We start from the raw sequence: 15,990 nt of genomic DNA, 5'->3' as shown, positions 1-15,990 counted from the left end.
ACCAGAGCTCCAGGTCTAGGACCAAAAGTCTCCTTAACCGCTTCTACCCCCAAGCCATAAGACTGCTGAACAATTAATCAAATGGCAACCCGGACTATTTATATTGACCCCCCCCCATAGATTACATTTGGACGTGTTATTTGGGTTATTCATTGGATTCCTTGTTTCTAGTTTTCATTATTTATTTGTGTACTTGTTTGACAGGAGCTAGTGACATCAGCATTATTACTGCCCTGTTAGGAGCTAGTAACATCAGCATTATACTGCCCTGTTAGGAGCTAGTAACATCAGCATTATACTGCCCTGTTAGGAGCTAGTAACATCAGCATTATACTGCCCTGTTAGGAGCTAGTAGCATCAGCATTATACTGCCCTGTTAGGAGCTAGTAACATCAGTATTATACTGCCCTGTTAGGAGGTAGTAACATCAGCATTATACTGCCCTGTTAGGAGCTCGTAACATCAGCATTATACTGCCCTGTTAGGAGCTAGTAACATCAGCATTATACTGCCCTGTTAGGAGCTAGTAACATCAGCATTATACTGCCCTGTTAGGAGCTAGTAACATCAGCATTATACTGCCCTGTTAGGAGCTAGTAACATCAGCATTATACTGCCCTGTTAGGAGCTAGTAACATCAGCATTATACTGCCCTGTTAGGAGCTAGTAACATCAGCATTATTACTGCCCTGTTAGGAGCTAGTAACATCAGCATTATACTGCCCTGTTAGGAGCTAGTAACATCAGCATTATTACTGCCCTGTTAGGAGCTAGTAACATCAGCATTATACTGCCCTGTTAGGAGCTAGTAACATCAGTATTATACTGCCCTGTTAGGAGCTAGTAACATCAGCATTATACTGCCCTGTTAGGAGCTCGTAACATCAGCATTATACTGCCCTGTTAGGAGCTAGTAACATCAGCATTATACTGCCCTGTTAGGAGCTAGTAACATCAGCATTATACTGCCCTGTTAGGAGCTAGTAACATCAGTATTATACTGCCCTGTTAGGAGCTAGTAACATCAGCATTATACTGCCCTGTTAGGAGCTAGTAACATCAGTATTATTACTGCCCTGTTAGGAGCTAGTAACATCAGCATTATACTGCCCTGTTAGGAGCTAGTAACATCAGTATTATTACTGCCCTGTTAGGAGCTAGTAACATCAGCATTATACTGCCCTGTTAGGAGCTAGTAACATCAGCATTATACTGCCCTGTTAGGAGCTAGTAACATCAACATTATACTGCCCTGTTAGGAGCTAGTAACATCAGCATTATACTGCCCTGTTAGGAGCTAGTAACATCAGCATTATACTGCCCTGTTAGGAGCTAGTAACATCAGTATTATACTGCCCTGTTAGGAGCTAGTAACATCAGCATTATACTGCCCTGTTAGGAGCTAGTAACATCAGCATTATACTGCCCTGTTAGGAGCTAGTAACATCAGCATTATACTGCCCTGTTAGGAGCTAGTAACATCAACATTATACTGCCCTGTTAGGAGCTAGTAACATCAGCATTATACTGCCCTGTTAGGAGCTAGTAACATCAGCATTATACTGCCCTGTTAGGAGCTAGTAACATCAGCATTATACTGCCCTGTTAGGAGCTAGTAACATCAGCATTATACTGCCCTGTTAGGAGCTAGTAACATCAGCATTATACTGCCCTGTTAGGAGCTAGTAACATCAGTATTATACTGCCCTGTTAGGAGCTAGTAACATCAGCATTATACTGCCCTGTTAGGAGCTAGTAACATCAACATTATACTGCCCTGTTAGGAGCTAGTAACATCAGCATTATACTGCCCTGTTAGGAGCTCGTAACATCAGCATTATACTGCCCTGTTAGGAGCTAGTAACATCAGTATTATACTGCCCTGTTAGGAGGTAGTAACATCAGCATTATACTGCCCTGTTAGGAGCTAGTAACATCAGCATTATACTGCCCTGTTAGGAGCTAGTAACATCAGCATTATACTGCCGTGTTAGGAGCTAGTAACATCAGCATTATACTGCCCTGTTAGGAGCTAGTAACATCAGCATTATACTGCCCTGTTAGGAGCTAGTAACATCAGTATTATACTGCCCTGTTAGGAGCTAGTAACATCAGCATTATACTGCCCTGTTAGGAGCTAGTAACATCAGCATTATACTGCCCTGTTAGGAGCTAGTAACATCAGCATTATACTGCCCTGTTAGGAGCTAGTAACATCAGCATTATACTGCCCTGTTAGGAGCTAGTAACATCAGCATTATACTGCCCTGTTAGGAGCTAGTAACATCAGCATTATTACTGCCCTGTTAGGAGCTAGTAACATCAGCATTATACTGCCCTGTTAGGAGCTAGTAACATCAGCATTATTACTGCCCTGTTAGGAGCTAGTAACATCAGCATTATACTGCCCTGTTAGGAGCTAGTAACATCAGTATTATACTGCCCTGTTAGGAGATAGTAACATCAGCATTATACTGCCCTGTTAGGAGCTCGTAACATCAGCATTATACTGCCCTGTTAGGAGCTAGTAACATCAGCATTATACTGCCCCTGTTAGGAGCTAGTAACATCAGCATTATACTGCCCTGTTAGGAGCTAGTAACATCAGCATTATACTGCCCTGTTAGGAGCTAGTAACATCAGCATTATACTGCCCTGTTAGGAGCTAGTAACATCAGTATTATACTGCCCTGTTAGGAGCTAGTAACATCAGCATTATACTGCCCTGTTAGGAGCTAGTAACATCAGCATTATACTGCCCTGTTAGGAGCTAGTAACATCAGCATTATACTGCCCTGTTAGGAGCTAGTAACATCAGCATTATACTGCCCTGTTAGGAGCTAGTAACATCAGCATTATACTGCCCTGTTAGGAGCTAGTAACATCAGTATTATACTGCCCTTTTAGGAGCTAGTAACATCAGCATTATACTGCCCTGTTAGGAGCTAGTAACATCAACATTATACTGCCCTGTTAGGAGCTAGTAACATCAGCATTATACTGCCCTGTTAGGAGCTAGTAACATCAGCATTATACTGCCCTGTTAGGAGCTAGTAACATCAGCATTATACTGCCCTGTTAGGAGCTCGTAACATCAGCATTATACTGCCCTGTTAGGAGCTAGTAACATCAGCATTATACTGCCCTGTTAGGAGCTAGTAACATCAGCATTATACTGCCCTGTTAGGAGCTAGTAACATCAGCATTATACTGCCCTGTTAGGAGCTAGTAACATCAGCATTATACTGCCCTGTTAGGAGCTAGTAACATCAGCATTATACTGCCCTGTTAGGAGCTAGTAACATCAGCATTATACTGCCCTGTTAGGAGCTAGTAACATCAGCATTATACTGCCCTGTTAGGAGCTAGTAACATCAGCATTATACTGCCCTGTTAGGAGCTAGTAACATCAGCATTATACTGCCCTGTTAGGAGCTAGTAACATCAGTATTATACTGCCCTGTTAGGAGCTAGTAACATCAGCATTATACTGCCCTGTTAGGAGCTAGTAACATCAGCATTATACTGCCCTGTTAGGAGCTAGTAACATCAGCATTATACTGCCCTGTTAGGAGCTAGTAACATCAGCATTATTACTGCCCTGTTAGGAGCTAGTAACATCAGCATTATACTGCCCTGTTAGGAGCTAGTAACATCAGCATTATTACTGCCCTGTTAGGAGCTAGTAACATCAGCATTATACTGCCCTGTTAGGAGCTAGTAACATCAGTATTATACTGCCCTGTTAGGAGCTAGTAACATCAGCATTATACTGCCCTGTTAGGAGCTCGTAACATCAGCATTATACTGCCCTGTTAGGAGCTAGTAACATCAGTATTATACTGCCCTGTTAGGAGGTAGTAACATCAGCATTATACTGCCCTGTTAGGAGCTAGTAACATCAGCATTATACTGCCCTGTTAGGAGCTAGTAACATCAGCATTATACTGCCCTGTTAGGAGCTAGTAACATCAGCATTATACTGCCCTGTTAGGAGCTAGTAACATCAGCATTATACTGCCCTGTTAGGAGCTAGTAACATCAGTTATTGCCCTGTTAGGAGCTATCAGTATTATACTGCCCTGTTAGGAGCTAGTAACATCAGCATTATACTGCCCTGTTAGGAGCTCGTAGCATCAGCATTATACTGCCCTGTTAGGAGCTAGTAACATCAGCATTATACTGCCCTGTTAGGAGCTAGTAACATCAGCATTATACTGCCCTGTTAGGAGCTAGTAACATCAACATTATACTGCCCTGTTCGGAGCTAGTAACATCAGCATTATTACTGCCCTGTTAGCAGCTAGTAACATCAGCATTATACTTCCCTGTTAGGAGCTAGTAACATCGGCATTATACTGCCCTGTTAGGAGCTAGTAACATCAGCATTATACTGCCCTGTTAGGAGCTAGTAACATCAGCATTATACTGCCCTGTTAGGAGCTAGTAACATCAGCATTATACTGCCCTGTTAGGAGCTAGTAACATCAGCATTATACTGCCCTGTTAGGAGCTAGTAACATCAGCATTATACTGCCCTGTTAGGAGCTAGTAACATCAGTATTATACTGCCCTGTTAGGAGCTAGTAACATCAACATTATACTGCCCTGTTCGGAGCTAGTAACATCAGCATTATTACTGCCCTGTTAGCAGCTAGTAACATCAGCATTATACTTCCCTGTTAGGAGCTAGTAACATCAGCATTATACTGCCCTGTTAGGAGCTAGTAACATCAGCATTATACTGCCCTGTTAGGAGCTAGTAACATCAGCATTATACTGCCCTGTTAGGAGCTAGTAACATCAGCATTATACTGCCCTGTTAGGAGCTAGTAACATCAGCATTATACTGCCCTGTTAGGAGCTAGTAACATCAGCATTATACTGCCCTGTTAGGAGCTAGTAACATCAGCATTATACTGCCCTGTTAGGAGCTAGTAACATCAGCATTATACTGCCCTGTTAGGAGCTAGTAACATCAGCATTATACTGCCCTGTTAGGAGCTAGTAACATCAGCATTATTACTGCCCTGTTAGGAGCTAGTAACATCAGCATTATACTGCCCTGTTAGGAGCTAGTAACATCAGCATTATACTGCCCTGTTAGGAGCTAGTAACATCAGCATTATACTGCCCTGTTAGGAGCTAGTAACATCAGCATTATACTGCCCTGTTAGGAGCTAGTAACATCAGCATTATACTGCCCTGTTAGGAGCTAGTAACATCAGCATTATACTGCCCTGTTAGGAGCTAGTAACATCAGCATTATACTGCCCTGTTAGGAGCTAGTAACATCAGTATTATACTGCCCTGTTAGGAGCTAGTAACATCAGCATTATACTGCCCTGTTAGGAGCTAGTAACATCAGTATTATTACTGCCCTGTTAGGAGCTAGTAACATCAGCATTATACTGCCCTGTTAGGAGCTAGTAACATCAGCATTATACTGCCCTGTTAGGAGCTAGTAACATCAGCATTATACTGCCCTGTTAGGAGCTAGTAACATCAGCATTATACTGCCCTGTTAGGAGCTAGTAACATCAGCATTATACTGCCCTGTTAGGAGCTAGTAACATCAACATTATACTGCCCTGTTAGGAGCTAGTAACATCAGCATTATACTGCCCTGTTAGGAGGTAGTAACACAGGAATTATACTGCACATCTGCTACAATTCTGCTATTACATCTGCTAAACTGTCTACACGACCAATAAACTTTGATTTGATTTAGATTTAGTTGACATACTTTTGTCTGCACCAGCAAAGAGGTTTAGCAGGGAACCGTGCAGGCATGGTGAATGGCCCCATTCTTCAACACTGGGTCAGCATTCAATAATCAACTGTGTTTGGTTAAGATTTATTCACTGGATCGGTATTCAGTCTGCTACTAACTAAAAACATGAATCTACTCTTGATGAGGCAGATGGAAAAACACACATCAATATCTCACTTATCAAAAGGACAGCGTTCCTTGTTATGATTTTGTTGGTACCGGTATTTGTTGCAACATGTAGTGCGGATTTGAATACTATTTGAATCAAAATTGCTCAACCCTCTTCTAGGAAAAAAGCACATTTTATCAGACATTGTAACACCGTCACAAGACACTCTCCTGGGGAAGTAACAATGTTGCCCTCGGGGACTCTTCATCAATATTATAGACAGCTGTGTTCATAGCAATAGCTATGAGCCATAGGCCTGAATGCAATATAAAATCTTGGGGAATGAGGATTAGTTAGGACGTAGGTGGTAGGCAACACCTCAAATCAAATCCAATTTTATTTGTCACATACACATGGTTAGCAGATGTTAATGCGAGTGTAGCGAAATGCTTGTGCTTCTAGTTCCGACAATGCAGTGATAACCAACAAGTAATCTAACTAACAATTCCAAAACTACTGTCTTATACACAGTGTAAGGGGATAAAGAATATGTACATAAGGATATATGAATGAGTGATGGTACAGGGCAGCATACAGTAGATGGTATCGAGTACAGTATATACATATGAGATGACACACACACACATGAACACACACAAGCACACACACAAGCACACACACACACACACACACACACACACACACACACACACACACACACACACACACGCACACCTTTCTTACCTTTGAGATGATTAACTCCTCTCCATGTTCCAGACCTCCTTTGAGCTGAAACCCCCAGGGTGCCCCACCCAGCAGCCGAGCCTCCAGAAGCAGTGTCTTTCCTCGGTGTATGACTGTGCTGTAGCTGGGGAGACTGCTATCCATAATCACTAGCACCGCCGAGGTAGCCTAGCCTGGTGGCTCGGTCCTATTCAGTCCAACAGACCCACTGCATAGGGGAAATGAAGCCGATAAGATGGAAGAACCGATTTTTATCTTCTCATTTTCTTAAAGTCTTCCCGAAGAGCATAGCAAGAGGGGAAAGTCCACTCCAGAAGGATAAATCATTTCCTAGCATCACCGAATATTAAGTCAGCAAATGAAACATGGTTTGCCAATCTAACGGCAGTCTAGTTTTAACAAGTTCACTTTCGTTCCAACAGTCAGCAACAAGTGATGAAAATTAAACAGCCCACAAAATAACATTAAATGGATAGAACAAACGACAAAAAAATAGTCACGTTTACTTGAACATGTAGATAGATTCACTTTTGATCGTTTGTCAGCCCCTCTTCCTCCTCCGACACTACTTTAGCATCACAATAGAATTTGCTACAATCCACTGGGCTGGGAGAAAGGGAGCGCTCTTCCCTCGTCAGCGAGCTGGTAGCATTGCGATCAGGTCAATTTGCCCTGTCAGAAAACAACGTTTTTGCGCACCAGACTTCGAAACTTGATTTGCCTACTCTCTAAAACTACCCCAAGTTGATTCTCAGCAACCTTTAAATATAGAAGTATACTTGTTGCCTTGATGCGCATTACCTCTCCACTCCAGTTCCATGGATGCAAGTTTTGCCTCCCACTCCTCTCTCCTCTCACAGTCAATGGATGAAGTAGGGTAGTGCGCATGTGTGGAGAGGAACGCCCTTCAGCAGGCTACGCGGCCCGTTTCTTTAAAAAGTCAAGCTCTGTCGAGACTGTGGCGAAACCAAATGACATACTCGCGTTGGTTCATTTAACACCATGAAAGGTCTCTTTAATTTATCCTGACACACATACTGTGAAACGCAAACACGGCATCCCACGTCACGGCCATTCCGTCATTGTGTATTGATTACTTTACCGAAATTCCAAGTCAAGCACGTCAGGGAGGGATAAAATAAGAAGAAGCAACAGCTTCCGTAGGACTTAATCTGAATAAATGTGACACCTGACCTGATGTTACCCAAAACTATTTTCATGACCTCCCGATGAAGAAGGGAACTAGATAAGATGTTTCCTCGGGTCATTTCTGTCTTGTTGAGGTCAGTCAGACATGTATGATATCTTCAGATGACGACAATGCTGGTTAGGCTATCACAGTTCACACACATTGCACCAGATTTCTGATTTAGACCGAGTAGGCCCTAGGCTATGTTGACTGACACTAATCTGCATTCCTTCATTACCGTGTCGAAATGGAAGTCGTGAATCAGCTACAGTATATACCAATTGCCTCGCATCTAATAGTAAGATGTAGATAACCAATCAATTTGACAACAAACAAATATTTGACTATTAGACACTTATAATTAATTATATTATTCTTGGGTAGATGTTCAACACAGACAGGGCTTGATACACCTCTCATTTGCTCAGATAGCTTCTGTCTGCTTGTCAGTGTTACTGTGTTGACGCAATGAAACATGAAGATGCTAAAAATGGAAGGCTGTGGGATTATGCACCTTGGCGATAAATACTCATCTTCATCCACTGTTAATGACCACTGTTAGAGGGCCTCTACACTCCTGGCTCCTGTACACACAGGATGAGGTCATGAGGTCCTTATGCAGTCAGGAATTGTTCCTCACTGTGAGGTGGTAGACCTGAAGTCGGAGCTTACTTACCTACATACACTGGTTCCTAAGTGCCGACTTAGTTGTGACCCACACTGCAAAAACAATGATGGGTTTTCTATTAATGCTTCTGTCATAGGCCTGTGTCGAACAACAAGTACCGCTAGCTATTGGTGCCGCAATCAACTTTGGAGTTTCAAGTTTTATTGCATACGCTGTCCAAACAAATGCTTACTTGCAAGTTCCTTCTCGACAAATCCAATCAAATGTTATTTGTCACATGCGACGAATACAACTGGTGTAGACTTTACCGTGAAAATGCGTTGCTTTACAAGCCTTTAACCAACAACGCAGAGTTTTAAAATACAAATAAAAAAGTAACACAAGAAGAATCAAATAAAATACACAAGAATGGGAGCTATAAACAGGAAGTACCAGATCAATGTGGAGCTATAAACAGGAAGTACCAGATCAATGTGGAGCTATATACAGGAAGTACCAGATCAATGTGGAGCTATAAACAGGAAGTACCAGATCAATGTGGAGCTATAAACAGGAAGTACCAGATCAATGTGGAGCTATATACAGGGAGCACCAGTACCAGACCAATGTACAGAGGTATGAGGTAACTAGGCATCAGGATAAATAATAAATCATATGAGTAAAATAAAGAACAGACTAGCAGCAGCAAATGATGAGTGTAAAAATGTGTGTGTCTGTCTGTCTGTCTGTCTGTCTGTCTGTCTGTCTGTCTGTCTGTCTGTGTGTCTGTCTGTGTGTGTGTGTGTGTGTGTGTGTGTGTGTGTGTGTGTGTGTGTGTGTGTGTGTGTGTGTGTGTGTGTGTGTGTGTGTGTGTGTGTGTGTTCGAGTATCATTACTTGACTATTTAGCAGTCTTATTGATATTTATAAATGGTGTGTATATATATGGATTAAAAAAAGTTGAGTAAATCACAGCTCCATGGGTGTTTTCGTAACTCTTCAACAATGCATTGGAAAAGTTGGGTATATAAGCTACTGCCTTCCACAAGAGGATGGGAAAATGTAAATTATATTTGAAATAAACTGTTTAGATCTTGGATCATGATATTTTCAGATGGGGTGAGGGGGCAAATCGAAAGAAGTATGGGTTTTAATCGTATTATATCTGTAAAGGTCCAGTGGACGGGGAAAATGAGAAGAATGTTTTTAAAGTTAACGGAGCCATTTGTTATTGTGTCTGAACTACAGCTGGGCTGAATTAGCGAGGAGCAAAAAGTCATATTTGATTCTTTTCATGTCCAGGGCTAGATGAAAGACTTGTCTTAGCGAAGAAAATACACATCTTATATAAGACTTGGGCCGTACCGACACTCTGTTTAAAGATGGAAGGTTTATAATATGCATCTCTGTGCCAAAATTGCACTATTGTAGAAATTGACAACTTCTTGGGTTCCGTTTGTACATCTACATTCTGTCAATGCGTGTCTTCATGATATCACTATGCAACAATTATGTACATAAACAGGAATACGTTTGTCTATGTTTTACAAATCTTCATAGAAAAAAAAATACATAAAATACTGTTGCTGTATTGAATATTTTTCTATAAATACGGTTTTCCTTAAACATGCTATTAATTATTACAACGCTACTACCATGTTATTATCACAATTGAACGCTTCGCTGGTGAAACAAAATATATATATTAACTGTGTCCTCCGCTCAATGATGGCCACAGGGTGGCGGTGTTGAGTTACGTAAAGGAATCTCATGATTCATTACAATACCAAACCAGGATTTAGCCAGGGTCTGGGAATGCTGAAAGCAGATTTAAAGGACGTTCTATTGAATTACACATGCCAACATACATTTCGCACTGTTAGTATCTATCTACTGATATTCCCAATAAATGCCATCTCTGGCTGGTGCAGGAATGAAGGAATTCATCAACATTTTATGTTTTAGTATTCTATTGAATTACTCTGCCCGCTTTACGAATCGCGATGGCATTTACTGCACATTTATGTGTTTCTGACATTCCTATTCATACATTCAAAATGTTTATGTGTTTATATGACCAATCAGTCCCCATTACGGTATGTGAGGTAATCTGGCCACCTGGCCGACCAGACCAATCAGTCCCCATTAAGGTATGTGAGGTAATCTGTCCGACCAGACCAATCAGTCCCCATTAAGGTATGTGAGGTAATCTGGCCACCTGGCCGACCAGACCAATCAGTCCCCAGTACGGTATGTGAGGTAATCTGGCCGACCAGACCAATCAGTCCCCATTAAGGTATGTGAGGTAATCTGGGTACCTGGCCGACCAGACCAATCAGTCCCCATTAAGGTATGTGAGGTAATCTGGCCACCTGGCCGACCAGACCAATCAGTCCCCAGTACGGTATGTGAGGTAATCTGTCCGACCAGACCAATCAGTCCCCAGTACGGTATGTGAGGTAATCTGGGTACCTGGCCGACCAGACCAATCAGTCCCCAGTACGGTATGTGAGGTAATCTGGCCGACCAGACCAATCAGTCCCCATTAAGGTATGTGAGGTAATCTGGCCACCTGGCCGACCAGACCAATCAGTCCCCAGTACGGTATGTGAGGTAATCTGGGTACCTGGCCGACCAGACCAATCAGTCCCCAGTACGGTATGTGAGGTAATCTGGGTACCTGGCCGACCAGACCAATCAGTCCCCAGTACGGTATGTGAGGTAATCTGGCCAACCGGACCAATCAGGCTCCAGTATGGTATGTGAGGTAATCTGTCCGACCGGACCAATCAGGCTCCAGTACGGTATGTGAGGTAATCTGTCCGACCGGACCAATCAGGCTCCAGTACGGTATGTGAGGTAATCTGTCCGACCGGACCAATCAGGCTCCAGTACGGTATGTGAGGTAATCTGTCCGACCGGACCAATCAGGCTCCAGTATAGCCACCTCAGCTGCCTTCCATTAGCCTTCTTCTCTATGCAGCTGCAGGTACCAGGGACTGCTAGGACATTTACCTTGTTGGTGGTCAGAAGTATTGGCAGTACTGACAATGTGCCAATAGAATGGAGTCTATCGCTCTGTTGATCCCCTGTAGTGTCTTCTTTACGTCTTTCAGTGAGCCTTGTGACATCAATGTCTCAACACCAACATATTGGCAGCTACTTTGTAGTTTAGATAGTGCTCCAAGATACTGAAATGGTTCCATTTTGTTCTTTGAATATAACAGATACACTCGTCTGTGTCCTACAAACAAGAAACTGTTTCTGAATACCAAACACATTTTAGTCTATAATGTTGTACTTTTTGTGTGTGTGAGAGAGAGAGAGAGAGAGAGAGAGAGAGAGAGAGAGAGAGAGTCAGAGGGACTCCCAGACTGTCTCTGGTGCTAGGTTGTTCTCAGAATCACACATTTACCACTTTTAAACTGTACTTGTTGCTAAAACTGGCTATTTATAGCATTACATTAAAGGTAAGATATTAACATGGAATGGAATATGGAACCAATGGAATTGTTTGTGATTCTATTTCTGTGTTCTGGATTCCCTTCCTTACTTTCCAGAAAGGACCTTTTATAGACTGTCCCCACTGAAGGTCAGTGGTAGCCATAGCGACATCACAGACAGTAGGAGGAGTGGTATGTTTTATTAATAGCATGAGAGAGTCACAGGCAAACAGGCTCCACAGAGGTACACAAAGAGATAGGTTACTCTTAACAATGACAGACAGACGGTAACCCACGTGAATGGAAATATACCCGAGTGGTCTGTCATAGAGATATAGGTATGTGTTTTAACTTCCATTACATTTGGGTCTGTCATTTTGTCATGTCAATTTAACTTTAATCTCCAACACGAGATACAAGAGTTTGGATATCCTTCCCACCTTGTGCCAGATAAGGGCCCCTTATGAAAACTGAGAAGGGGTCAGCATGGTGAGAGGGGTTACATGGTCACATGCCTCATGCTTAAGATGAAGGCCACTGTCCTGTAATCAGCCCATGTAGGAAACAGAGACACGATGTGTTGAAAGTCAGGGTCGTGTTCATTACTAAATGGGAAAACATTGACTGAAACAGGGAGGGAAACACTCATTATATTTTTAAAATATATTTTGTTAAAGTTTTGCTACAGTGCCCCCTACTGAACACAACCCGGGTTTCACTGTCCTCATGTGACAGTCACATGCTGTAGTCTGCCTGTCAAATAGAAAACAGTCAGTTACTCAGCGTTAAGACCTCTGCCTTAGCAAGGAGTGAGTGCTGATCCCAGTGCAACTTACCTCTGTGTGAAGTCCTGTAAATAAAGGATTACTCTGAGCCGAGAGGAGGAAGTTATAGCATAGACACTTTTCATTTTCACATTAACACTAAAGATTGGGATTTTTTCCTGCAAATGATTAATAAGTTGTACTTCGCAGTGTCTTATAAAGGAATTTTTGATTTGACAATTCAAAACAAATAAAATGTTACATCGGGCAAAAGATACCAAAATTGTGGATGGTACATACACAAAACATTCAAGAGATCTGTTTCCATTGAGGTCCTCTATAAAGCTGCAGGGAGAAATCAAGTGTCATGGGCACTCTGCTGTAGACTGATTCATTTGATGGTTATGCAATCATTTTCAGTATGTGATCCCAATGTAAATTAGGCCCACAACCTCTTCTTACCGATGAGACAGCAATATCTGGGCCCTCAAGGAACTACAATGGAAACTGGAAACCATATATCCTGAGACCGCATTTATTGTAGCTGGCGATTTTAATAAAGGAAATCTGAGGAAAACGCTACCGACGTTCTATCAACACATTCATTGCCTGTAGCTTCAAAAACTCTCGACCATTGTTACTCTCCCTTCCGGGATGCCTACAAGGCCCTCCCCAGCCCTCTCTTTGGCAAATCAGATCACAACTCTATTCTGCTGCTCCCTTCCTATGGCTGGAGTGTTTACGGACATATTCAATCTCTCCCTGTCCCAGTCTGCTGTCCCCACTTTCTTCAAGATGTCCACCATTGTCCCTGTACCCAAGAAAGCAAAGGTAACTGAACTAAATGACTATCGCCCCGTTGCACTCACTTCTGTCATCAGGAAGTGCTTTGACAGGCTAGTTAAGGATCATACCACCTCTACCTTACCTGACACCCTAGACCCACTTCACTTTGCTTACCACCCCAATAGATTCACAGATGATGCAATCGCTATTGCACTACACACTGCCCTATCTCATCTGGACAAGAGGAATACCTATGTAGGAATGCTGTTCATTGACAACAGCTCAGCATTCAACACCATAGTACCCTCCAAGCTCATCTTTAAGCTCAGTGCCCTGGGTCTGAACCCGGCCCTGTGCAACTGGGTCCTGGATTTCCTGACGGGCCACCCCCACGTGGTGAATGTAGGAAACAACCCCTCCACTACGCTAATCCTCAACACTGGGGCCCCACAATGGTGTGTGCTCAAATCAAATCAAATGTATTTATATAGCCCTTCGTACATCAGCTGATATCTCAAAGTGCTGTACAGAAACCCAGCCTAAAACCCCAAACAGCAAGCAATGCAGGTGTAGAAGCAAGTTGGCTAGGAAAAACTCCCTAGAAAGGCCAAAACATAGGAAGAAACCGAGAGAGGAACCAGGCTATGTGGGGTGGCCAGTCCTCTTCTGGCTGTGCCGGGTGGAGATTATAACAGAACATGGCCAAGATGTTCAAATGTTCATAAATGACCAGCATGGTCAAATAATAATAATCACAGTAGTTATTGAGGGTGCAGCAAGTCAGCACCTCAGGTGCTGAACAGTTGAAACGAGAGCAGCAGAACGGCCAGGTGGACTGGGGACAGCAAGGAGTCCTCATGTCAGGTAGTCCTGAGGCATGGTCCTTGGGCTCAGGTCCTCCAAGAGAAAGAAAGAAAGAGAAAATTAGAGAGAGCATACTTAAATTCACACAGGACACCGGATAAGACAGGAGAAGTACTCCAGATATAACAAACTGACCCTAGCCCCCCGACACATAAACTACTGCAGCATAAATAATAGAGGCTGAGACAGGAGGGGTCAGGAGACACTGTGGCCCCATCCGATGATACCCCAGACAGGGCCAAACAGGAAGGATATAACCCCACCCACTTTGGCAAAGCACAGCCCCCACACCACTAGAGGGATATCTTCAACCACCAACTTACCATCCTGAGACAGGGCCGAGTATAGCCCACAAAGATCTCCGCCACGACACAACCCAAGGGGGATGCGCCAACCCAGACAGGAAGATCACGTCAGTGACTCAACCCACTCAAGTGATGCACCCCTCCGAGGGACGGTATGAAAGAGCCCTAGTAAGCTAGTGACTCAGCCCCTGTAATAGGGTTAGAGTCAGAGAATCCCAGTGGAAAGAGGGGAACCGGCCAGGCAGAGACAGCAAGGGCGGTTCGTTGCTCCAGAGCCTCTGTTCACCTTCACACTCCTGGGCCAGACTAGATTCAATCATATGATCCACTGAAGAGATGAGTCTTCAGTAAAGAATTAAAGGTTGAGACCGAGTTTGCGTCTCTGACATGGGTAGGCAGACCGTTCCATAAAAATGGAGCTCTATAGGAGAAAGCCCTGCCTCCAGCTGTTTGCTAGGAAATTCTAGGGACAATTAGGAGGCCTGCGTCTTGTGACCGTAGCGTACGTGTAGGTATGTACGGCAGGACCAAATCAGAGAGATAGGTAGGACCAAGCCCATGTAGTGCTTTGTAGGTTAGCAGTAAAACCTTGAAATCAGCCCTTGCCTTAACAGGAAGCCAGTGTAGGGAGGCTAGCAGTGGAGTAATATGATCAAATTTTGGGGTTCTAGTCAAGAGTCTAGCAGCCGTATTTAGCACTAACTGAAGTTTATTTAGGGCTTTATCTGGGTAGCCGGAAAGTAGAGCATTGCAGTAGTCTAATCTAGAAGTAACAAAAGCATGGATACATTTTTCTGCATCATTTTTGGACAGAAAGTTTCTGATTTTTGCAATGTTACGTAGATGGAAAAAAGCTGTCCTTGAAATAGTCTTGATATGTTCATCACAGTTTTATTTGAGACGACTGTACAACCATTAAGATTAATTGTCAGATTCAACAGAAGAGCTCTTTGTTTCTTGGGACCTAGAACAAGCATCTCTGTTTTGTCCGAGTTTAAAAGTAGAACGTTTGCAGCCATCCACTTCCTTATGTCTGAAACACAGGCTTCTATCGAGGGCAATTTTGGGGCTTCACCATGTTTCATTGAAATGTACAGCTGCGTGTCATCCGCATAGCAGTGAAAGTTAACATTATGTTTTCGAATGACATCCCCAAGAGGTAAAATATATAGTGAAAACAATAGTGGTCCTAAAACGGAACCTTGAGGAACACCGACATTTACAGTTGATTTGTCAGGGGACAAACCATTCACAGAGGCAAACTGATATCTTTCCGACAGATAAGATCTAAACCAGGCCAGAACTTGTCCGTGTAGACCAATTTGGGTTTCCAATCTCTCCAAAAGAATGTGGTGATCGATGGTATCAAAAGCAGCACTAAGGTCTAGGAACATGAGGACAGATGCA

The 15,990-nt window shown here is 43.0% G+C and overlaps 1 protein-coding gene across 12 annotated transcripts in view; it reads right to left on the bottom strand.

Moving 5' to 3' along the window:
• The window catches only part of LOC118380861 (protein Shroom3-like), a 162,901-nt gene extending 155,406 nt beyond the window's left edge, over nt 1–7,495 (bottom strand). For 10 of the 12 annotated variants that reach the window (XM_052458571.1, XM_052458573.1, XM_052458574.1 and 7 more), the window contains exon 1: nt 6,627–7,483. In XM_052458571.1, coding sequence (XP_052314531.1) covers nt 6,627–6,770 — 144 coding nt within the window. In that variant the 5' untranslated portion in view covers nt 6,771–7,483. Of the gene's footprint in view, nt 1–6,626 lie in introns of all 12 variants that reach the window. The other 2 variants (XM_052458569.1, XM_052458568.1) reach the window with 2 other exon arrangements.
• Between the last annotated feature and the right edge of the window lie 8,495 nt (nt 7,496–15,990).

Source organism: Oncorhynchus keta, chromosome 12 (assembly GCF_023373465.1).
Source record: "Oncorhynchus keta strain PuntledgeMale-10-30-2019 chromosome 12, Oket_V2, whole genome shotgun sequence".
Lineage (NCBI taxonomy): Eukaryota > Metazoa > Chordata > Actinopteri > Salmoniformes > Salmonidae > Oncorhynchus > Oncorhynchus keta.
Note: the sequence above shows the minus strand (reverse complement) of the source record. Positions and strands in the feature narration are given on the sequence as shown.